Source organism: Scyliorhinus torazame, chromosome 8 (genome assembly GCF_047496885.1).
Source record: "Scyliorhinus torazame isolate Kashiwa2021f chromosome 8, sScyTor2.1, whole genome shotgun sequence".
NCBI classification, from domain to species: domain Eukaryota; kingdom Metazoa; phylum Chordata; class Chondrichthyes; order Carcharhiniformes; family Scyliorhinidae; genus Scyliorhinus; species Scyliorhinus torazame.
The window spans coordinates 227,936,107-227,959,556 of NC_092714.1; the positions used below are offsets into that span (position 1 = coordinate 227,936,107).

General features: G+C 45.5%; 1 protein-coding gene across 1 annotated transcript in view; it reads right to left on the reverse strand.

Annotated features, from left to right (window-relative positions):
* Positions 1-23,450, reverse strand: part of prpf6 (PRP6 pre-mRNA processing factor 6 homolog (S. cerevisiae)) — a 110,025-nt gene that overhangs the window by 79,489 nt on the left and 7,086 nt on the right. The window contains exons 3-9 of the mRNA XM_072514866.1: positions 21,946-22,064; positions 18,007-18,085; positions 17,475-17,651; positions 3,143-3,298; positions 2,906-3,000; positions 1,871-2,027; positions 16-178 (exon numbers count right to left, since the gene is read on the reverse strand). Coding sequence (XP_072370967.1) covers positions 16-178; positions 1,871-2,027; positions 2,906-3,000; positions 3,143-3,298; positions 17,475-17,651; positions 18,007-18,085; positions 21,946-22,064 — 946 coding nt within the window. The remainder of the gene's footprint in view (positions 1-15; positions 179-1,870; positions 2,028-2,905; positions 3,001-3,142; positions 3,299-17,474; positions 17,652-18,006; positions 18,086-21,945; positions 22,065-23,450) is intronic.

A 23,450-nucleotide genomic window follows, 5' to 3' on the forward strand; every position in this document is an offset into this window, starting at 1 on the left:
AAACTTGGTACTCACCTTTCCTCAAAACTCGTTTCTTGGCTCTAATGTCTGTTTCCAATTCTGCAGCGCGTATGTATATACGAACAGACTGTGGCAGGTGTCTGACAGCATTTGCTACCACTGCTTTAGCTGTATCACCAGGCTGCAATCGGGCTGCTTCCAACCAAACATCTTCACTCTAGAAATGCACAATATTGGAAAAACACACTAACTTGGGTTTACTTTTATGCAACTTAAATTATTTTATGGCTATGATTGCCTTCACTGACGGACAGCACGGTGGCGCAGTGCTTAGCGCTGCTGTCTCACGACACCGAGGTCCCAAGTTTGATCCCGGCCCTGGGTCACTGCCCGTGTGGAGTTTGGACATTCTCCCTGTGTCTGCGCGGGTTTCACCCCCACAACCCAAAGATGTGCAGGGTAGGTGAATTGGCCACGCTAAATTGCCCCATAATTGGAAAAAATGCATTGGGTACTGTAAAAAAAAAAATTTTTTTTAATTATTGCCTTTACTGACAGGCAGCAATTTTCACAGCCCTCTAACAACTGAATCTTTAACTCGTCCATCTCCTTCTCCCAAGTGGTCAGTGGCAAACCTTTTGGCCAGCTTGGCCCTGTGTTCTGGAATTTTCTTTCTTATCCTACATCATACTATATTCCCTCCCCATGTTCAAAATTTACCACTTCAACAAAGTATTTAAGACCTCTCCTTGCACTTTCTCTGTTTATTTCTCTTGCCTTTTGTGACACACTTTAGAATGTTCAGCTATGTTAAAGATGCATTACGTGCAAATTGCTGTGCCTTTTAAAAATCAGCATAAAAGCAGCCCTGATTTTGCAAGAGATCACTGCAAGGAAGAGAGGAGAAATAAATTCCAGCAAAGCTTAGAGAAAAATGAATCACAGGAACAAACAGTCTCAATAAGAGTCTAATGATGGCCATGAAACCATTGATTGTCGTAAAAAAACACCTGGTTCACTAATGCCCTTTAGGGAAGGAAAGCTGCCTTCCTCACCTGGTCTGGCCTCCATGTGACCCCAGTCCACAGCAATGTGGTTGACTCTTAAATGCCACTCATTTTGAGGGCTATTAGGGACGGGCAACAAATGCTGGCCGTACCTGCAACGCCCACATTCCATGAAAGAATAAAGAACAACAAAAATGAAGTTTACCCTCAGTACAAGAGCCTGGAGAATTGAAGGTGGCAAGGGAACCTCAAAATTAGTAAGAGCCCTAGTTAGAGTGAAAATAGAGACAGCAGGATAGGCATTTATTTGAAAATGAAAAATTATGGATATATAAAACTACAGAAAGATACTGCAACTTCTTGACTCAACCGACATGTCAAGCTATCAAAGAATGTATGCACTACATTCTTTATACACTATTAGAGAATGAAATACATGCTATATGATGAAATACAATCTGCTAAAACAATTTGATCGGCTTGGTGACACAGTGGTTAGGACTGCTGCCTCACAGCTCCAGGGACCCGGGTTCAATACCGGCCTCGGGTGACTGTCTGTGTGGAGTTTGAACTTTCTCCCAGTGTCTGCGTGGGATTCTGCTGAGTGCTGCGGTTTCCTCCCATAGTCCAAAGATGTGCAGGTTAGGTGGATTGGCCATGCTAAATTGCCCCTTAGCACCCAAAAGGTTTAGGTGGGGATTACTGCAATTGGGTGAAGGTTTATGCTTAAGTAGGGTGTTCTTTCCAAAGGCCGGTGCAGACACGAAAACACGATGGGCCAAATGGCCTCCTTCTGCACCGTAGGGATTCTATGATATGGAATAAAGATCTCATTGAATTAAATATTTGCAAGAAAAGCACATTCAATACACAACATCAAGCCACCTGAAAACACAGAATACCTTTGGGCACATCTCTGTTCCTTTCATAATTAGATTCCTGGCCACCTGCAGTTTGCCCGTTACTTCCTCAAGTCTTGCAGATGCAATCCATGCTGGGGGATGATGAGGGTTGGTCTCACGTACTGACTTGAGTAGCAATCTGGCCTTTTTAATGTCACTGTTACAAGAACATAATATTTAACTGTAAACAGATATTTTGCAAACCATTAAACACATTTTGACAAAGTACCACTGAAAAGAAATCACAACGGCAAGGGCTTCAGGTCTTATAGCACAATGCGTTACACAGTTGGATGTCTCATGATCGTCAAAGGTGGGTGCGAGGTGGGGAGTGGGTGTTAAGATTTAGTTTTAAATAAATTTGGGCCTTACCAACAAAGCTATTGTTGTTAATCAGTGTAATATGCCTGTAATATGCCAGAATTCTGGGATAAGTTGCTGGCTAGGTACGTGACTTCAAGCACAAGTCTCCAACACTTAACGTCAGTGTTGGAGGCATTCTCAATCAGTCTGGGCAGCCTAATTCTGCCCACCAGAATTTAAAATCTCCCAGGTAAATACTGTACATGTATGCAAGTCGGAACTTTTTCTGGGTCCCAGCCTTCAACAATGATGAACCTTCCAACTTTTGCCACTGTTGCAACCAGAAAATCCAGGCAAAAGCTGCTATTAAGAAATACATGATTTTTCTCAGGTTTACATGATCATACGTCAGTGAATGTGAAGAAACCTTTCAACACTGAAATAATTATTAACATCATTTCAGGTTTACCCTCCAAACTGGGATTTTCCTTCTTTCCAGGAAGGGTAGAAAATAAATCCAAAAAGTCTGAATTTTTATTATACAGTACTTGAATGAATGGTTACTTTAAATACTGAAATCGTAAATGGAAAATACGTGTACAGTAACCAGCGTGTACAGGAATTTGGTATAAGCATCTGAGCTCTTGTATTCCGTACAACATATGCTACTCGCTACAAGTGTAATTTATTTACACTGCCAAGATGTTGCAACCTTAATTCCTAGCCACTTACTTTATATCTCCACCATGTGTTGGAATCATAGAATTCAAGTCAGTCAGATAGCCTTTCGGGTCAACAACAGTTTGTCCACTGACGGAATCAGACACCTCAAAAGAAGCATAACAGTTAAATGCATTTACATCATCCAAAAATAATCCATGTAAATTCTTAGAAATATTTTTAAGGATACATCTTCTTTAATGCTGTAAATATTTAGTCACATCATTAACCAGACTGTCATTCACCTACTTGGCTCAGTCTCATGTCCATCAAGGTGTTTCGAGCTTGACCAATTTTTCTCATGTCCAATTCTCCTGATCCAGGCGTCATCAGACCTGGCGTCATTCCCCCTGGATATGGTGAATTCAAGCCACCAGGGTACGGCGATGTCAAGCCAGAAAATTGCTACAATTAAAACATCACATATCAAACTCTGGACTGGAGTATCGTGAAGAATAAACAACTGTAATAACAAATCCAATCTTTTCTGTTCAAATAACACCATGTTTTTCTCTGCTGAAAACAAAAGTGAAATAAAATTTGGTTTAATATATCATATCCCATTTCAGGCTGTCAGATTTAATTTTAATTTAATTTAAATTAAATCTATTTTTTAAACTGAAAAATACCCAACTGAAAGTCAGAAATACACTTGATGTTCAGCAACTCACTGACAAAACTGTCAATTGATAAACCATTCGTGGAAATAAAATTGTTAGGTACAAGACAACGTTTCTAATTTCGAGATTGCACAACCCATTCACTCAGTTAAAGGACAATCTTACAATTATGATACTTTATCTCATCCTGACACCAATCAAAGCCCTTAACATGTGTTTAATTACTTCCCAACACACACTCCCCGATTTGTGTCTTGTAGATGACGGACAGGCTTTGGGGGGTCAGGAGGTGAGTTACGCAGGGTAGGATTCCTAGCCTTTGCTCTGTCCTGGTAGCCACAGTATTAATATGGCTAGTTCAGTTCAGTTTCTGATCAATGGTAACCCCAGGATATTGATTGTGGGGATTCAGCGATGATAATGCAATTGAATGTCGAGTGGCAGTGGTTAGATTGGATTGGATTTGTTTATTGTCACGTGTACCGAGGTACAGTGAAAGTATTTTTCTGCGAGCAGCTCAACAGATCATTAAATACACGAAAAGGAAATAAAAGAAAATACATAATAGGGCGACACAACATATACAATATAACTACATAAGCACTGGCATCGGATGAAGCATACAGGGGGTAGTGTTAATGAGGTCAGTCCATAAGAGGCTCATTTAGGAGTCTGGTGACAGTGGGGAAGAAGCTGTTTTTGAGTCTGTTTGTGCGTGTTCTCAGACTTCTTTATCTCCTGCCCGATGGAAGAAGTTGGAAGAGTGAGTAAGCCGGGTGGGAGGGATCTTTGATTATGCTGCCCGCTTTCCCCAGGCAGCGGGAGGTGTAGATGGGGTCAATGGATGGGAGGCAGGTTCTTGTGATGGACTGGGCGGTGTTCACGACTCTCTGAAGTTTCTTGCGGTCCTGGGCCGAGCAGTTGCCATACCAGGCTGTGATGCAGCCCGATAGGATGCTTTCCATGGTGCATCTGTAAAAGTTGGTAAGGGTTAATGTGGACATGCCGAATTTCCTTAGTTTCCTGAGGAAGTATAGGCGCTGTTGTGCTTTCTTGGTGATAGCGTCGACGTGGGTGGACCAGGACAGATTTTTGGAGATGTGCACCTCTCGGAATTTGAAACTGCTAACCATCTCCACCTCGGCCCCGTTGATGCTGACAGGGGTGTGTACAGTACTTTGCTTCCTGAAGTCAATGACCAGCTCTTTAGTTTTGCTGGCATTGAGGGAGATTGTTGTCACTGCTCCACTCCACTAGGTTCTCTATCTCCCGCCTGTATTATGACTTGTCGTTATTAGAGATCTGGCCCACTATGGTCGTATCGTCAGCAAACTTGTAGATGGAGTTGGAACCAAATTTTTGCCACGCAGTCATGTGTGTACAGGGATAGAATAGGGGGCTAAGTACGCAGCCTTGCGGGGCCCCGGTGTTGAGTACTATTGTGGAGGTGGTGTTGTTGTTCATTTTTACTGATTGTGGTCTGTTGGTCAGGAAATCGAGGATCCAGTTGCAGAGTGGGGAGCCAAGTCCTAGATCCTCGCTTGTAGGAGATGGATATTGCCTGTCACTGGTGTGGCGCTAATGTAACTTGCCTTTTGCCAGCCCAAGCCTGGATATTGTCCAGGTCTTGCTGCATTTGGACATGGACTGCTTTATTATCGGAGGAATCGCTAATGGTGCTGAACATTGTGCAGTCATCCGCAAACATCCCCACTTCTGACCTTATGAAGGAAAGGAGGTCATTGATGAAGAGGCTGAAGATGGTTGGGCCTAGGACACTACCCTGAGGAACGCCTGCAATAATGTCCTGGAGCTGAGATGATCGACCACAACCATCTTCCTTTGTGCCAGGTATGACTCCAACCAGCAGTAAGTTCCCCCCACAATTCCCATTGACTCCAGTTTTCTGAGGGCTCCTTGATGTCATACTCGGTCAAATGCTGCCTCGATGTCAAGAGCAGTCACCCTCACCTCACCTCTGGCATTCAGCTCTTTTGTCCATATATGAACCACGGCTGTAATGATGTCAGGAGCTAAGTGAGCTTGGCGGAACCCAAATTGAGCGTCCGTGAATAGGTTATTACTGAGTGCCACTTGATAGCCTGTTGATGACTCCTTCCATCACTTTGCTGATGGAGAGTAGACTGATAGGTCGGTGATTAGCATGATTGGATTTGTCCTCTTTCTTGTGTACAGGACACACCTGGGCAATTTTCCACATTGCCGGGTAGATGCCAGTGTTGTAGCTGTACTGGAACAGCTTGGCTAGGGGTGCTGCAAGTTCTGGAGCACGTCTTCAGTGATATTACCTGGATATTGTCCGAGCTCATAGCCTTTGCAGTATCCAGCACCTTCAGTTGGAGGAAAATGTAACTGGTCTGATTAGTAAGTTTGCGGACGACACAAAGGTTGGTGGAATTGTGGATAGCGATGAGGACTGTCAGAGAATACAGCAGGATTTAGTTTGTTTGGAGACTTGGGCGGTGAGATGGCAGATGGAGTTTAATCCGGACAAATGTGAGGCAATGCATTTTGGAAGGTCTAATACAGGTAGGGAATATACAGTCAATGGTAGAACCTTCAAGAGTATTGACAGTCAGAGAGATCTTGGTGTACAGGTCCACAGGTTACTGAAAGGGGCCACACAGGTGGAGAAGGTCGTCAAGAAGGCATATGGCATGCTTGCCTTCATTGGCCAGGGCACTGAGTATAAAAATTTGCAAGTCATGTTGCAGCTGTATAGAACCTTAGTTAGGCCACACTTGGAATACAGTGTTCAATTCTGGTTGCCACACTACCAGAAGGAAGAAGTGGAGGCTTTAGAGAGGGTGCAGAAGAGATTTAACAGGATGTTGCCTGGTATGGAGGGCATTAGCTTTGAGGCAACGTTGAATAAACTTGGTTTGTTCTCACTGGAACGAAGGAGGTTAAGGGACGACCTGATAAAGGTCTACAAAATTATGAGGGGCATAGACACAGTGGATAGTCAAGAGATTTTTTCCCAGGGTAGAGGGGTCAATTACTAGGGGGCATTGGTTTAAGGTGCAAGGGGCAAGGTTTAGAGATGTACAAGGTAGGTTTTTTTTACACAGAGGGTAGTGGGTGCCTGGAACTCGCTGCCGGAGGAGGTGGTGGAAGCAGGGACGATAGTGATGTTTAAGGGGCATCTTGACAAATACATGAATAGGATGGGAATAGAGGGATACGGACCCCGGAAGTGTAGAAGATTTTAGTTTAGACGGGCAGCATGGTTGGCGCAGGCGTGGAGGGCCGAAGGGCCTGTTCCTGTGCTGTACTTTTCTTTGTTCTTTGTTTTCTTCATATCACTTGGGAGTGAATCATATAGGCTGAAGATTGGTATCTGTGATGCTGAGGACCTCCGGAGTTCGACATAGATCATCCACTCGGCTATTCTGGCTGAAGATTGATGCAAATGCCTTAGCCTGGTCTTTTGCACATAAGTGCTGGGCTCCTCCATCAATTGAGGATGGGGATATTTGTGGTGCCTCGTCCTCCAGTGAGTTATTTAATTGTCAACCACCATTCACGGCTGGATATGGCAGGACTACAGAGCTTAGATCTGAGGCATTTGTTGTGCAATCGCTTAGCTCTATCTATTACTTGCTGCTTATGCTATTTGGCACACAAGTAGTCCCCTGTTGTAGCTTCACCAGGTTGCACCTCATTTTTCGGAATGCCTGATGTTGCTCCTGGCATGCCCTCCTGCACTCTTTGTTGAACCAGGGTTGATCCCCTGGCTTGGTAGTAATGGGAGAGTGGTGGATATGCCAGGCCACGAAGTTGCAGATTGTGGTTGAATACAATTCTGCTGCTGCTGATGGCCCACACCACCTCATGGATGTTCAGTCTTGAGTTGCTAGATCTGTTTTAAGTCTATCCCATTTAGTTCAGTGGTAGTGCCACACAACAGTGGAGGGTATCCTCAATGTGAAGACGGGACTTTGTCTCCACAAGGGCTGTGTGGTGGTTGGTGGAGGGTATCCTCAATGTGAAGACGGGACTTTGTCTCCACAAGAGCTGTGTGGTGGTCACTTCTACCGATACTGTAATGGACAGGTGTATCTGCAGCAGGCAGATTGGTGAGGATGAGGTCAAGTATGTTTTTCCCTCTTGTTGGTTCCTGCACCAGCTGCTGCAGTCCCAGTCTTGTAGCTGTGTCCTTTATGACCTGGTCAACTCGGTCTGTAGTGGTACTACCGAACCACTCTTGGTGATGGATATTGAGGTCCCCCACCCAAAGCATATTCTGCGCCCTTGCCATCTTCAGTGCTTCCTCCAAGTGGTATTCAATCAGGAATACTGATTCATCAGTTGATAGTGGCCGGTACGTGATAATCAGCAGGGGGTTTCATTCCCATGTTTAACCTGCAGCCTTGAGACTTCATGGGGTCCAGAGTTGACATTGAGGACTCCCAGGGCAATTCCCTCCCGACTGTATACCACTGCGCCAAACTGGGTTTGTCCTGCTGTTGAGACAGGACAGACCCAGGAGTGGTGATAATGGTGCCTGGGACATTGTAAGATGTTTCTGTGAGTATGACTATGTTGCTGTTGCTCTCCCAACTTTGGCACAAGGCCCCAGGTGTTAGTAAGGAGGACTTTGCAGGGTCAGCAGGGCTGGGTTTGCTGTGGCTCTGGAGTCACATGTAGGCCAGACCAGGTAAGGATGGCAGATTTCCTTCTCTAAAGGACATTAGTGAACCAGATGGGTTTTTACAACAATCAACAATAGTTTCATGATCATTCGACTTTTATTTTCAGGTATTTTATGGAGTTTAAATTCCATCATCTGACCCTGATCATTACCCTGGGTCTCTGGTTTACTAGTCCAGCGACAATTCCACTATGCCCCCTCCTCCTGTATAATTCTATGATTATACTGCTTAGATGGGCTTTTTGGTTGGCATGTCTCCGTACCGTAGATTCTATGATTATGAATAGTGGTGTCTGGTTCGGTGTGGTTACCTGGCTCGGCTCAGAATGACTTTCGAGGGAGAGAGCTATTTGCTTGATGAGCCGGGAGAGACAGACTCCTTTGTTGGGCACTGCGTGACTAAGGTTTTGGGTGTTGGGAATGGGCATGCTGAATTGTTGGGGTTCCATGTTTATTCTTGCATTTGTTGGGGTTGACTTTTTATAGTTTGGGTTTAGATTTGGAGTTTTGTTCTGTTTGTTATATTAGGAGCGCATAGTATATTAGGATGCATTGGGAACGCATTCAACTCTTTGATTTATTTTACAATGTCAATTGGCTTATGGCTCAGGTAGCAATTCAGCTATTAACTCTATGATTCTGTTTTAGCTCCTAGCTGCTCATACTAAGTCAGTAGAACTGCTTTCTTAGTCCTAACTCTGTCATTGGTACCCATGTGCACCATGATAGCTGGATCCTGCCCCTCCCACCCCAAGTTCCTCTTCAGGATAGAGATGATCTTCCCCCTGGCACCAGGCAACATAGCTTTCAGAATCCACACTCAAAAATCCTATCTATCCTGCTAACTAGCTGTCACCTACTACAACTACATTCCTTTCTACTCTCTCAACTTGGTGCTGTGACCCCATTCGCTTGTCCACCCCGCAGTCCCCATTCGTCCACGAAAGCTGCAAGAACCTCAAACCATTTGGACAATTGCAGTGGCAATTTACATTTGCTAAAGCAAGCCAAAATGGTCTTGGTTTAACACCTCATGCAAAACATTGCACCCACCCAACCCCCCAAATAAATGCAGCACTCCCTCAGCACTACATTGAAATGCCAGCCTTGATTATATTTTAAGTCTTGCTGTCTTGAACCCAGTGCTGGCCGACTCAGATACACGGGTACTGCGAATTGAACTAAACTAAGTTATTCAAAGTTCCAAACATTATACTTGTGTAAATTTTACATAATCAATTTGAATCACATCTGTTACTGTACCATGACTCAAGCCAGCCACTAGCTGTCACTTATTTGATCCTCCCCACCCCCCAAGTATTTGTATACGTATATGTCTGCGTGGACATGTCCCGCAATATGCAGAAAACCAGTGCGCCTTTACGAGAAATGACATGCTACTCCCAAGTTCCTTTGATAATTACAATTAATACAATGCAACCAATTGGCAAATGCCAAAAATGCTAATACTTGCACTGCCATCTGGTGGTTAAGTAAAATTACACAACAAAAAAAACAGTAAGATTTCTGCACTGAAGTACATTCAAATAATAATAATGATCGTTATTAGTGTCACAAGTAGGCTTACATTAACAGTGCAATGAAGTTACTGTGAAAATCCCCTAGTCGCCACGTTCCGGCACCTGTTCGGGTACACCGAGGGAAAATTCAGAATGTCCAATTCAGCTAACAGCACGTCTTTTGGGACTTGAGAGAGGAAACCGGAGCATCCAGGGGAAACACATGCAGATCAGGGAGAACGTGCGGACTCCGCACAAGCAGTGACCCAAGCCGGGAATCGAACCCGAGTCCCTGGCGCTGTGAGGCAACAGTGCGAACACCTGTGCTGCCTTGCTGCCCAAAGTAAACGCTTACAGGCTTAATGCATCATTTTAAAATACACTTTTGGGATGTGGGCATGACTGGCAATTATTGCCCATCCTTTGCTGTCCTTGTGAAGGTGGTGGGCAATTGCTGAGCCCATATGGAAAAGGTTCATAGTGCAAACCAAAATAAAAATTAGCCTTTGATTATTTTCGGTACCTGGCTTGGCATTTTAATTGTGTGTACCTGGACCCCTAAATCTCTTTGGACCTCCGCTGCTTCTAGCCTTCCACCATTTCAAAAATATCCAATTTTAACCCTTTTAGGTCCAACAAGAAAGAGGGAGGTTAGTGTTAGATTAGCATAGTGGTGATGTACTGTTAATCCAGAGGTCCATGCTAATGTCCTGAGGACATGGTGGAATTTAAAATAAAATAAAATCTGGAACTGAAAGCTAGACCATTACAATTTCACTGATTGCCATGAAAAATAAACATCTGTTTCATTAGTGTCCTTTAAGGGACGTAATTTGCCATCTTCACCTGGTCCGATTCCAAGTCCACAGTAATGCGATTGACTTGGCATAGCAAGCCGCTCATTAAAAAGGGCAATTAGGTAAGGGTAAGTTTTTGTTTTTGTCCTTGCTAGTGGCACCACATTCACGAAAGAATAAAAAACCACACTTGTTCCCGCAGTAAAATCCATTTACCACAGTTTCGCCCATTCATTTAATCTATTAATAGTGCTTTGTAATTTTATGCTTCAGTGACACCGATTACAATATCTCCATTCTTGTGTCACTGGCAATTTTGGACATGTGGCTTTCTCACCCACTGTCTAAATGAATAGTTGAGGCCCCCAACATAGGTCCTTGTGGGGCATCCTGCAAATTAGAATACTGGCCCATCATTCCTAATTTGTCACCCTGAGCCAATAATCTGACTTCAATTCCAGAGCACCATTTTCAGCTAACAGATTACTAGGAGGGATTTCATCAAATGCCTTCTCGTAGTTTATATAAATAATATTCAAATACATTCACCTGCCCAATTTTTCATCAGGTTTGCCAGATATGATCTACCCAAGCTGGCACTCGGCTGGAGACTTTCAAGGTGTCCAGTCATTTTATCCTAATTTGTAGACTTCAGCAACGTCCCTAAAACAAGTGTTAAGCTACCTGATTTATCTAGTTTCGCTCGGTTATCTTTTTAAAATAGCAGTGACTATACGCTTTTCCAATCTAAAGGAATAGTTCCTAAAATTAGAGAACTTCAAAACGTTTTAATTAAACCATCTACAATGCTCTCAGCTACTTCCTTTAAAACCCTGCGACCGGAAACCAGCTGATCCTGGGACTGTCATTTTTGAGTGCTATTAATTTTTTTCCATACTGCTATTTTACTTCGGTTAATTTTGTTGGGTCTCTGTCCTTGATTCAATAATGTGTTTACCTAGGATAGCTGACAGGAAGTAATTATTCAACATTTTCCTCCATTTCCATATAATTGGCATCACCGTCATCAGTTTTCAAGCAGCCAAAATTGCTTCTGACCAACCTCGTTCTTTTTAAAAAATATATATTTAATCGAATTTTTCAACAAACCACCCCCCCAACCCCAACAAAAAGAGCACAACAATCTGAATTTATACATTGGATTTCCCCCATATAACAATAACCCCCCATATAACATTTAAAAACACAAATAGGGGAAAAAAAACACCTTCACCCAAACGCCACCCCAAAAGAAACCCCCCCCCTCCCTTGGGCTGCTGCTGCTGACCTCCTCCTAACGCTCTGCGAGATAGTCGAGGAACGGTTGCTACTGCCTGAGGAACTCTTGCACAGACCCTCACTAGGCAAACTTTATCCTCTCCAGCTTGATGAACCCTGCCATGTCATTGATCCAAGCTTCCATACTAGGGGGCTTTGAATCTTTCCACAGTAACAAAATCCTCCGCCGGGCTACCAGGGACGCAAAGGCCAGAATACCGGCCTCTTTCGCCTCCTGCACCCCCGGCTCGTCCAATACCCCAAATAATGCTAATCCCCAGCTCAGCTTGACCCGGGCGTTCACCATCTTGGACATAGTCCTTGCAAAGCCCCTCCAAAAGCCATCCAGCGCCGGGCACGACCAGAACATATGGACGTGGTTTGTCAGGCTCCCCGAGCACCTCCCACATCTGTCCTCCACCCCAAAGAACCTACTCAACCTCGCCCCTGTCACATGTGCTCTGTGAGTAACTTTGAACTGTATTAGACTGAGCCTGGCGCAAGAGGAGGAAGAATTAACCCTACTCAGGGCATCAGCCCACAGACCCTCATCTATCTCCTCCCCAAGCTCCTCCTACCACTTGCCCTTTAACTCCTCCACCGAGGCCTCCTCCTCTTCCTTCAGCTCCTGGTAAATCGCCGAAACCTTGCCTTCTCCAACCCATACACCCGAAATCACCCTATCCTGAATCCCATGTGCCGGAAGCAGCGGGAATTCCCTCACCTGCCGCCTCACAAACGCCCTCACTTGCATGTACTTGAAAGCGCTTCCCGGGGGTAGCCCAAACTTCTCCTCCAGCGCCTCCAGGCTCGCAAACGTCCCATCGATGAACAGGACCCCTATTCTTCTAATCCCTGCCCGATGCCAGCTCCGAAACCCCCCCATCCATCCTTCCCGGGACGAACCGAAGGTTTTCCCGAATCGGGGACCAAACCGAGGCTCCGTCCTCGCCCATGTCACCTCCACTGCCCCCAGATCTTCAGTGTCGCTGCCACCACCGGACACGTGGTGTACCTTGTCGGCGAGAGCGGCAGTGGTGCCGTCACCAGCGCCCTCTGGCTCGTGCCCACAGGACGCCATCTCTAGTCTCTTCCACGCCGCCACCTCTCCCTCCATTACCCACTTACGGATCATCGCCACATTGGCTACCCAATAATAGCCACACAAATTCGGCTGCGCCAGCCCTCTGTCCCTGCTCCGCTCCAGAAACACTCTCTTCACCCTCGGGCTCTTATTAGCCCACACAAATCCCATGATGCTCCTGCTTAACCATTTGAAAAAGGCCTTGGGGATCAAAATGGGAAGGCACTGGAACACAAAGGGAAACCTCGGGAGGACCGTCATTTTGACCGACTGCACCCTACCCGCTAGTGAGTGGCAGCATATCCCATCTTTTAAAATCCTCCTCCATCTGCTCCACAAACTGCATCAAATTGAGCTTGTGCAAGGCTCCCCAACTCCTAGCTACCTGGATCCCTAGGTACCGAAAGCTCCTTTCCGCCCTCTTCAGCGGTAGCTCGTCTATCCCCGTTCCCTGGTCCCCTGAATGCACCACAAAGAGCTCACTCTTCCCTACGTTGCGTTTATACCCCGAAAAGTCCCCAAACTCCCCAAGGATCCGCATGACCTCCGCCATCCCCTCCACTGGATCCGCAACATACAACAACAGGTCATCGACATACAATGACACCCGGTGTTCCTCTCCCCCCCGGACCAATCCCCTCCATTTCCTGGACTCCCTCAGTGCCATGGCCAGCGGCTCAATTGCCAGTGCAAACAACAAGGGGGATAAGGGGCACCCCTGCCTCGTCCCCCGGTACAGCCAAAAGCACTCCGACCTCCGCCGGTATGTAGCCACACTCGCCACCGGGGCTCTATATAGCAGCCTGACCCAACTGATGAACCCCTCCCCAAACCCAAACCTCCGCAACACTTCCCAAAGATACTCCCACTCCACCTGATCAAAGGCATTCTCCGCGTCCATAGCTGCCACTACCTCCGCTTCCCCCTCCACCGAGGGCATCATAATCACATTGAGAAGCCTCCGCACATTTGTATTTAGCTGCCTACCCTTCACAAATCCAGTCTGGTCCTCATGAATCACCCCCGGGACAGTCCTCAATTCTCGTAGCCAGCACCTTCGCGTCAACATTGAGGAGTGAGATCGGTCTATTCGACCCACATTGCAATGGATCCTTGTCCCGCTTCAAGATCAAAGAAATCAGCACCCTGGACATTGTCGGGGGCAAGGTTCCCCCCCCCCGCCTCGCCTTATTAAAAGTCCTCACTAGCAACGGGCCCAGCAGGTCCACGTATTTCCTGTAAAATTCAACCGGGAACCCATTCGGCCCCGGGGCCTTCCCCACCTGCATGCTCCCCAATCCTTTAACCAGCTCCTCCAGCCCGATCGGCGCCCCCAAACCAGCCACCTCCTCCATCCTCGGGAACCTCAGCTGATCCAGGAATGGTCGCTTCCCCTCCTCCCCCGCTGGGGGCTCAGACCTGTACAGGTCCACAAAGTCCCTAAATACCTCATTTATTCTCACCGCAATCCGCACCGTATTCCCCCCTCTATCCCTAACTTCACCAATCTCCCTCGCTACCTCCCTCTTACGAAGATGATGTGCCAGCATCTGTCTCGCCTTCTCCCCATACTCATACACCGCCCCCTGCGCTTTCCTCCACTGTGCCTCTGCTTTCCCCGTGGTCAACATGTCGAATTCCATCTGGAGGTTCCGTCGCTCCCCAAGTAGCCCCCCTCGGGGGCCTCTGCATACCTCCTGTCCACCCTTAAAATCTCCCCCACCAGCCGCTCCCTCTCCTCTCTCTTCTCCCTGTGGTCCTTAATGGAGATGAGCTCTCCCCTGACCACCGCCTTCAACGCCTCCCAGACTACCCCCACCTGCACCTCCCATTGTCGTTGGCCTCCAAGTATCTTTCAATGCACCCCCGCACCCGCCCGCACACCCCCTCATCCGCCAACAGTCCCACATTGAGGCGCCACAGCGGGCGCTGGGTCCCTCTCCTCCCCCAACTCCAGCTCCACCCAATGCGGGGCGTGGTCCGAGATGGCTCTGGCCGAATATTCCGTTCCCTCCACTTTCGGGATTACGCCCTACTCAAAATGAGAAAATCTATCCGGGAGTAGGCTCTATGGACGTGGGGAAAGGAGGAAAATTCCCTGGCCAGCGGCCTGGCAAACCTCCATGGATCCACTCCCCCCACCTGGTCCATAAATCCCCTGAGCACCTTGGCCGCAGCCGGCCTCTTACTCGTCCTGGACCTAGAACGGTCCAGTGCTGGGTCCAGCACCATGTTAAAGTCCCCCCCCATTATCAAGCTTCCTACCTCCAGATCCGGAATCCGACCCAGCATGTGTTTCATAAATCCGGCATCATCCCAACTCGGGGCATATACATTCACCAGTACCATCCGCACACCCTGCAACCTACCACTCACTATCGACCTCCATTATCCACTACAATATACACAGTGCCTCGAACGACACCCGCTTCCCCACCAGTATTGCAACCCCTCTGTTCTTCGCATCCAGCCCTGAATGAAAGACCTGCCCTACCCATCCCTTTCTCAGCCTAACCTGATCTGCCACCTTCAGATGCATCTCCTGGAGCATAACCACGTCTGCCTTCAGTCTCTTTAAGTGCGCGAACACCTGGGCCCTCTTGAGCCGCCCGTTCAGGCCCCTCACATTCCAAGTTATCAGACGGATCGGGGGGCTCCCACCACCCCCCCCGCCTACCAGCCATCTCCTTTTCTAGGTCAGCCACGTGCCTGCGCCTCCCGCACCCTCCAGTCCCCCAGGCGGCGGACTCCCGCCCCGACTATCTCTCCTACTTCCAGCTCCCCTTTGGCCAATGCAGCAGCAACCCAGTCCCCCCCCCCTCCCCCCCCGAGATCATCTAGCCATTTTGCTCCCCCCATGACACTCCCGTAAGTCAGCTGACTCCTGCAGACCCCGGCCTCTCCCGCCATTCCATCGACACCCCAGTGTGAGAATCCCCCCACCCCTTGGCAGTCAGTGCGCGCTCCTCTCCAGCACCGCCCTTCCCACCCGGCCCCGCCCCCATCCTTCCTAACACGGGAAAAAGCCCGCACTTTGCAGCCTTACCCCAACTCCCCATCCCCAGGCCTCCACTCCACCTCTTCCTCCACGGGGCTCTGCCCCTCCAACACCGACGCCCACACTCTCCCACAGCCCCCACATCAAATCCATTCACCCATCCCCACCCAGCACCAAAATAAAAAGAACATTCCCCAAACACAGTAAACATCCCCCACGACAAACCCTCAGTTTGAGTCCAACTTTTCAGTCTGGATAAAGTTCCATGCCTCATCAGGCGTTTCAAAATAGTGGTGCCGATCTTGGAACATGACCCACAATCGCGCTGGCTGCAACATCTCGAACTTCACCCCCTTCCGATGGAGCACCGCCTTAGCCCAGTTAAAACCAGCCCTTTTCTTAGCCACCTCCGAACTCCAGTCCTGGTTAAATTTGGATCTCCGCTCTTTTTTGGCCCATCTCAGGACACATTCTCTGTCCATAAAGCGGTGGAACCTCACCACTACAGCCCTTGACGGCTCGTTGGCTTTGGGTCTCCTTGCCAGGATCCAATGAGCACCATCCAGCTCCAGGGGCCTCGGGAAAGCTCTCGCGCCCATCAGCAAATTGATGGGCCCCTCCAGTCCTTCAGGGAGACCCAGAATCTGAAGATTCTTCCTCCTCGACCTATTCTCCAGGTCCTCAAATTTTTCCGCCCACCTCTTGTGCAGCACCTCGTGCGCCTCCACTGCCAGGCCCAAGATCTCGTCCTCGTTCTCCGAGGCTTTTTGCCGCACCTCCCGGATCGCCGCCCCTTGGGCCTTCTGGGTCTCCACAAGCTTCTCAATCGCCGCCTTCATTGGCGCCAGCATTTCTGTCTTCAGCTCTTCAAAGCAGCGTTTGAGAAACTCCTGCTGCTCCTGCGACCACTGCGCCCATGCTGCTTGGTCTCCACCCGCCGCCATCTTGCTTTTTCTCCCTCGCACTTTCCGCTGCACCACGATCACTTCTTTTAACCGCTCCACTCCTGGTCCAATCCATAAAATGTCAGGGGGACCTTGCTGTCACCTTCCCACACTGGAAGCCGTCGAACAAAGTCCGTTCCCGGCGGGAGCTGCCGAACGTGCGACCTACCTAGGCATAGCCGCAACCGGAAGTCAGACCAACCTCTTTCTTTAATGTAATTATACAAAATTGTGATGTTGAAATCCCTTGCCAGTTTCTTTTCATGCTCCTTTTTGTAGCTCTTATCATGCTGCTTTCTGTATCTTTCCCATTCACAAGGATGTGTTTTCTTTGTAATTGTGTTTTTTCTTTTAGTTTTATGCTTTAATGCACACATCCCATGTCCATTGAAGCATAATTCAGCACTATAATGATACAATTTATCCGCTGACTTTTTCAAGAAATAATCGGCAATTTTCTCTGTTTCACATCTATTATAACATCCATAGAACAATGATCCATCTCCATCAAGTTGTGATTAGATCTCTTAGTGTGAAAAATATTATAAAATACACAAGAATAATCAGTCATGAAGTCACAATGCTAGCCAATAAATTTGCTATCCTTCAGCTTTGGATATCCTTGTTTATCTGAATAGTGATAGGTTTTATATTTGGTACACTACCGTTTGTCTGGGATCCACAGATGTGTGTTGCTCTCCAGTTTGCAAATGTTTGGCAAAGAAACTATCTGGTACAGGTGTCAATTTCTCATAGCGAGGATTTCGCTGACGTTTGTTACGGGCATCCCCAACTTCCGGAATACTCAACCATTCTTCTTCTGTAACTTCTGACAGTTTTCTCTGAAGGGATATTTTTAAAATGAGTTAGATCAACATTGTTAAAAATGGTAATATAATTTACTTACAAATGAGGAGATACCAGTGCATTAGACTCCAGACACATTAAGTGACAAACTGATAAAACACTGTTCCACATTTACTATACTTCATCTGGGTTCTCAATTTCAACCATGCCACCTGAAGCTGAGGCAAACAAAATTTCCCACAGAAGTAAAGGAGGGCCCATCTGGACTCTTGGCCACCGAACTCAGGGTCTTAGCTAAGATGTTCCATGTGCAGGGAATTCAATTGAGAACCGAAAGAAAGAAAAATCTTAAAGAGATGGAGTTTTATGCTGAAAGCCAAGAGAACTCACCTTCAGATCAGAAAACTGTTGCTGGATTTTTGGACGTTCCATACGGTACTTTTCAATTTCTTCCTTTTCACGCTGTTCCCTGTTTACAGAGAATGCAATTTTAAATTTAAAATGAACTAACATGAATAGAAAACATCTACCCTCAATTTTTATCATTAAACAGGTTGAAACAAATTTCCAACAACTACTTCCAAGAAATGATAGTGCAAAGAGAATATGCTCAAAATTTGGTCTCTGAAATCAAATCTTATTCGAAACTTTCTTTGCATTTAATTTTTACAGGGAATTTTTAATGTAATTAACAGTATACATGCAAGGTTAATAGTAAGGAGAGATACACCATAAATCAAAGGCAGGAATCGAGAAAGTTTCAGACCAACTGTATTGTAATCTTTCTTGCTAGGTTGGTCCATTGTTTAAAACACAACATCTGCTCATCCATTGATCAATTTTGTGTCTTGTCTGCAGGGATTTTGTCAACGTTAATCTTTTCGAAGGAAACTTAACCACTCCAAACAAGATAGTGCCATTAACAAAAAGAACATGTCACTTAAATAAGAACATAAGAACTAGAAGCAGGAGTAGGCCACCTGGCCCCTCGAGCCTGCTCCACCATTCAATGAGATCATGGCTGATCTTTTGTGGACTCAGCTCCACTTTCCGGCCCGAACACCATAACCCTTAATCCCTTTATTCTTCAAAAAACTATCTATCTTTATCTTAAAAACATTTAATAAAAGGAGCCTATACTGCTTCACTGGGCAAGGAATTCCATAGATTCACAACCCTTTGGGTGAAGAAGTTCCCCCTAAACTCAGTCCTCAATCTACTTCCCTTTATTTTGAGGCTATGCCCCCTAGTTCTGCTTTCACCCGCCAGTGGAAACAACCTGCCCGCATCTATCCTATCTATTCCCTTCATAATTTTATATGTTTCTATAAAATCCCCTCTCATCCTTCTAAATTCCAACGACTACAGTCCCAGTCTACTCAACCTCTCCTCGTAATCCAAACCCTTCAGCTCTGGGATTAACCTGGTGAATCTCCTCTGCACACCCTCCAGTGCCAGTACGTCCTTTCTCACGTAAGGAGACCAAAACTGAACACAATACTCCAGGTGTGGCCTCACTAACACCTGATACAATTGCAGCTCCCTAGTCTTAAACTCCATCCCTCTAGCAATGAAGGACAAAATTCCATTTGCCTTCTTAATCACCTGTTGCACCTGTAAAACAACTTTTTGCGACTCATGCACTAGCACACCCAGGTCTCTCTGCACAGCAGCATGTTTTAATATTTTATCATTTAAATAATAATCCCTTTTGCTGTTATTCCTACCAAAATGGATAACCTCACATTTGTCAACATTGTATTCCATCTGCCAGACCCTAGCCCATTCACTTAGCCTATCCAAATCCCTCTGCAGACTTCCAGTATCCTCTGCACTTTTTGCTTTACCACTCATCTTAGTGTTGTCTGCAAACTTGGACACATTGCCCTTGGTCCCCAACTCAAAATCATCTATGTAAATTGTGGAACAGTTGTGGGCCCAACACTGATCCCCGAGGGACACCACTAGCTACTGATTGCCAACCAGAGAAACACCCATTAATACCCACTCTTTGCTTTCTATTAATTAACCAATCGTCTATCCATGCTACTACTTTCCCCTTAATGCCATGCATCTTTATCTTATGCAGCAACCTTTTGTGTGGCACCTTGTCAAAGGCTTTCTGGAAATCCAGATACACCACATCCATTGGTTCCCTGTTATCTACCGCACTGGTAATGTCCTCAAAAAATTCCACTAAATTAGTTAGGCACGACCTGCCCTTTATGAACCCATGCTGCGTCTGCCCAATGGGACAATTTCCATTCAGATGCCTCGCTATTTCTTCCTTGATGATAGATTCCAGCATCTTCCCTACTACCGAAGTCAAGCTCACTGGCCTATAATTACCCGCTTTCTGCCTACCTCCTTTTTTAAACAGTGGTGTCACGTTTGCTAATTTTCAATCCGCCGGGACCACCCCAGAGTCTAGTGAATTTTGGTAAATTATCATTAGTGCATTTGCAATTTCCCTAGCCATCTCTTTTAGCACTCTGGGATGCATTCCATCAGGGCCAGGAGACTGGTCTACCGTTAGCCCCATTAACTTGCCCATCACTACCTCCTTAGTGATAACAATCATCTCAAGGTCCTCACCTGTCATAGCCTTATTTCTGTCAGTCACTGGCATGTTATTTGTGTCTTCCACTGTGAAGACCGACCCAAAAAACCTGTTCAGTTCCTCAGCCATTTCCTCATCTCCCATTATTAAATCTCCCTTCTCATCCTCTAAAGGACCAATATTTACCTTAGCCACTCTTTATTGTTTTATATATTTGTGGAGACTTTTACGATCTGTTTTTATATTCTGAGCAAGTTTACTCTCATAATCTATCTTACTCTTCTTTATAGCTTTTTTAGTACCTTTCTGTTGCCCCCTAAAGATTTCCCAGTCCTCTAGTCTCCCACTAATCTTTGCCACTTTGCATGCTTTTTCCTGCAATGTGATACTCTCCCTTATATTTCCTTAGATATCCACGGTCGATTTTCCCTCTTTCTACCATCCTTCCCTTTTTGTTGGTATAAACCTTTGCTGAGCACTGTGAAAAATCGCTTGGAAGGTTCTCCACTGTTTCACCATAAAGTCTTTGCTCCCAGTCTACCTTAGCTAGTTTTTCTCTCATCCCATTGTAATCTCCTTTGTTTAAGCACAAAACACTAGTGCTTGATTTTACCTTCTCACCCTCCATCTGTATTTTAAATTCCACCATATTGTGATCACTCCTTCCGAGAGGATCCCTAACTATGAGACCCTGAATCAATCCTGTCTCATTTACACAGGACCAGATCTAGGACCGCTTGTTCCCTCGTAGGTTCCATTGCATACTGTTCTAGGAAACTATCGCGGATACATTCTACAAACTCCTCCTCAAGGCTGCCTTGACCGACCTGGTTAAATCAATCGACATGTAGATTAAAATCCCCCATGATAACTGTTGTACCATTTCTACATGCATCAGTTATTTCTTTGTTTATTGCCTGCCCCACCATAATGTTACTATTTGGTGGCCTATAGACTACTCCTATCAATGACTTTTTCGCCTTACTATTCCTGATTTCCACCCAAATGGATTCAACCTTATCCTCCATAGCACCGATGTCATCCCTTACTGTTGCCCGGATGTCATCCTTAAATAACAGAGCTACACCACCTCCCTTACCATCCACTCGGTCCTTCCGAATAGTTTGATACCCTCGGATATTTAACTCCCAGTCGTGACCATCCTTTAACCATGTTTCAGTAATGGCCACTAAATCATAGCCATTCACGATGATTTGCGCCATCAACTCATTTACCTTATTCCGAATACTACGAGCATTCAGGTAAAGTACACTTATGTTGGTTTTTTTTACCTCTGTTTTGAATCTTAACAGCTCGATCAGTAACCTCTCCTAAATTATATTTCCTCTTAACTTTTCTCCTAATTTTCCTTGTCGTTGAACCCATATCTTCATGTAACAACCTGCCGCGTCGTTTACCATTAATGTTTTCACTTCCCGTTTTATTCCTTTTAGTATTCCTGGTCCTATTCACTGAGCTCCCCTCAGTCACTGTACCTTGTACTGTCGCCCTTTTTGATTTTTGACTGTGGCTTCTCTGCCTTACACTTTCCCCCTTACTGCCTTTTGTTTCTGTCCCTGTTTTACTACCTTCCAACTTCCTGCATCGGTTCCCATCCCGCTGCCACATTAGTTTAAACTCTCCCCAACAGCCCTAGCAAACGCCCCCCCCAGATGAAGAAAGCTGGGAGAAGGGGCAAGTGGAGCTGGTATGGACTAGTTGGGTCAAATGGTCTGTTTCTGTGCTGTCAGTGCTAGATGAATTCATACCTTCTATCTTTCCTTCTTTCGTCCATTCTCTTATCCAACGCAGCATAGATTGCATCAGCCTCTTCATCATCTTTTTCATATGGTCCACTTGAGAACAAACTTCCAGCATATCCATTAAACTTAAAAAGAAAATTATATTTTGGAGATATTAAAGTTAAGTGACGATAATCAGAAAACAAGGGCATTACGTTTTGTGGTTTACTTGAAAAATGGAATGTATAATGCTTCCACTTAAGTACATCAGTGCCGATAAAAAATGGGATTGAATCTTTACTCAAACATAGAATTAAAAACCATCCAGAATACAAATATATATTTTTTAAAGTCATCATGGATTCCAATAGGCAAAGTCATGTTTGATCTACCTTATTGAATTATTTGAAAAAGTAACAGAACGAGTAGATAAGGGTAATGCTGTAGATGCAATATGAAAACAAAATATTGCAAAAGCTAAAAATCTAAAATAAAAACAGATTGTGGGAAATGCAACAGCAATTACAGGTCAGACAGCACCTGTGAAGAGAGAAACAAATTCAACGCTTCAGGTCACAGCAGTGTTGCAAGGTTCCAGTCACTGCCCCATCTCTTCCATTTGAAAAAAAAGTCTTTGATAAGGATTGCAGACTCACGTTTACTGCCAGTGAATGTGAAAATATGGGCACCATGGCAGAATGGATAGCATGTTGTCTACAGAAAAGACTGGAAGGAGTTATTCAGAGTAGCAAAAAGCAGCAAGTGGGGTTTTTACAGGTACTTTGCATAAACAATTTGGGACTTGAGAATCAGCAGCCAAACTTCAAAATTTGCAGACGACACCAAATTGGGGAGGATGCGGGTACAGTTAATTCTGAGAAGACAGTGACAAAATACAAGATTTTAATAAACCTGCAGATCAACCATCTAAATGGTAAATATATTTCAATAAGGTGGGAGGTGGTGAAAAGTTTAAGAATAAGGAGGTCACATATTCTTTGGAAAATAAGAGTTTAAATTGAGAAGACAAGCAGAGGATCAGGCAGTAGAGATTCACAAATCACCAAAGACCCAATAGAGGGCTTTAAAATTTGAGAGGGTAAACAGAATAAAACAATGAATGTAATCAATTTTGGGAGAAAGCATTCTAAAGAGACCAGGTGAGACAATGGAGAGATCAAAGGGAAATAACGTATTTAAGGAGATAAGGAAATCTATGTTGGGAGTGGGGGGTAGCGGTTTAGACCTCCCAGCAGGAATAGCTGGTCAGAACTCCAGAAAGAATGGCCAAAACCAGACCTGAAGAACCAGTTGCTATTAGCCTCAAGAGGACACAAGAGAAAACAAAGTCACCATGTACTAAAGATTACTTAGATTCTATCGATTTTAAAATCTGTAAGGAGTTGCTGAACAGAAAAGGGGAAAGTTAGCTCCGAAGATAGTTAAATAAAAATCTTTTGGAACTATTTTAAAGTACTGTTTACAGTGTGAAGCCATTTTTGTGTTTTTATGTAGTTCTATTCGATTAATTT